Source organism: Marmota marmota, unplaced genomic scaffold, assembly GCF_001458135.2.
Source record: "Marmota marmota marmota unplaced genomic scaffold, marMar, whole genome shotgun sequence".
NCBI classification, from domain to species: Eukaryota; Metazoa; Chordata; class Mammalia; order Rodentia; family Sciuridae; genus Marmota; species Marmota marmota.
Window position 1 is genome coordinate 14,906,640 of NW_026000174.1, and position 1,950 is coordinate 14,908,589.

General features: G+C 56.1%; 1 protein-coding gene across 1 annotated transcript in view; it reads left to right on the forward strand.

The window, feature by feature from the left end:
• The first annotated feature begins 338 nt into the window (after window positions 1-338).
• Window positions 339-1,950, forward strand: part of Fchsd2 (FCH and double SH3 domains 2) — a 245,351-nt gene continuing 243,739 nt past the window's right edge. Inside the window, exon 1 of the mRNA XM_048788107.1 lies at window positions 339-526. Coding sequence (XP_048644064.1) covers window positions 524-526 — 3 coding nt within the window. The 5' untranslated portion in view covers window positions 339-523. The remainder of the gene's footprint in view (window positions 527-1,950) is intronic.

Below are 1,950 nucleotides of genomic sequence, written 5' to 3' on the forward strand. Positions count from 1 at the left end.
ATGTCAGGGCTGTAGCTGTTGCTCTCTATAGTCCTCTGGGCTCAGGAGCCCCACCCACCTGTTCCCTTGCCCTTGGCCTTCCCTGATCTAATTGAGGACTGTGGTGGAGGGCTGATTTTTTAATAGCCTCAAGGAAACCAGAAATAGCAGGGTGTGTCTCCTAGTTTATACATAGCTCTAGATAAATCTTATTGAAGCACAGCTCTGATTCTATCACTTTCCTGCTTAAAACTCTAGATTCAGTGTAAATCACCTGAGGTCAAGTTCCACCTTCCCAATTTCTGGCCACGTGGCAGCCTGGCAAGTTACCCTTGTCTATGCAGGCCTCACTTTCCTCTTTTGCCTGAACTGCACTTCTGAGAACAATTGCCTGCAACTCCAACTTCTGAAAAAACCGTGGGGGTGATTCAGCTCATTCTCCACTCAGCCCTGTGGCTCAGAGCAAGGGGAAGAGGCATTTCCACTCTTTTCAGGACCCAAGAAGGCTGACACCCGGGCCTGCAGATAGTCTGGACAGAGCACGATGGTGAGTGGGAGGACACTTCCTAGATAAGCATCCTCATTGGTAGATGAGCCACCCTAAGTTCACTCAGTCAAGGGCAGGCAGAGTGAACTGAGGACACTCAGAGGTCCTCACTCCCAAACAAGGGCCGTGGGGTTTCTTTTATGTACCCTACTGCCTCTTCTACTTTACCCTATGTTGCTCACCCACCACCTCTTTCCTTCTTCCTTCCCTCCTTTTCTTTCTTTTTGGAGATCAACCTAAGGCCTCAAACATATTAGGGCAAGTGCTCTACTACCAAGCTACACTCTCAGCCCCTGTATCTTTTTCTTTTTCTTTAAATATTTATTTTTTAGTTTTAGATGGACACTATCTTTACTTTTATGTGGTGTTGAGGAGCCAACCCAGTGCTTCATTTCTACTTCTGCTGTGACCTTCGGAGAGTCTCCACTTTTCTTCAGATACTTGCCTTCCCATTGTGACACGGTAGAAAAATGTCTTTTAGACTGCTCTGCTCCCTTTCAGCAGAGTCCCGATTGTCTTGTAGTAGACAGCGTTTTCTCTTTTGCAGAGCAACCGCTTCCTTCTGTACTTCCCACCCCAAATCGCAACGGACTGGCACCTGTAGCCAGTTGTAAAAGGATTTGTCCATGCTCAACCCCTTGTGCACAATTAGCTGGCAGGTAAAGAGGGATGTGAGTAGCCGAGAGGAAGCAAAAAAATAAATCTCTCTTGCCATGGGCATACCGGGCCCCTTCCCATTGTAAAAACCTCCCTACGAGCGTCTCCCCCCACCATTCCTTTACCCGGACACAAACGCTCAGCTAAAGCCGGCAGGAGGTGGGGGCGGCCTGTGCGCGTGCGTCGACGCAGGGCCCTCTCCCGCCCACGTGCGCGCCCCCAGCTGGAGGCGCGCGCCGCGGCGAGCTGGCTGGAAAGCGCGCGGGAAGCCCCCGGCAGACTCCCGGTGTGGGGGAGGGGGCTGGAGGCGTTTGGAACGTGCCACTCACGGAAAGAAATAGGGGAATTTTCGCGCTCCTCTAGAGTTTCTACCTCTCCCATCCTCCGACCAATCCGTTAGTTCCCCCCGTCCCCCATCATGATACGGAGCCCCGCGCCGCGGCCTCGCGCCCCCGCTGCAGCCTGGCGGGGCCAGCTAACCTGATGGTGCTGGACTAAGCGGTTCCCTCCTCCGCCGGAGCGGGGCGCTGCGCCGCGCGGTGGGGCCGGAAATTCCCGCGGCCTGAGTGGTGGAGCCCTAGCAGGGAGCGCGGCGCCGCCTTCCTCCTCCCGGGGCCGGGCGGGGGCGTTGGGCACCGCGAGGGCCGGGCTGCCGGAGTGGGTGGGGTTGGGGGCCCGCCGCGTCCGCCTGGAGCACGGGAGCAGGCGGCAGGCGGGGAGAGCGGGAACACCAGCGGCTGGACTAGGTCGGGACGACCCGTCAGGCC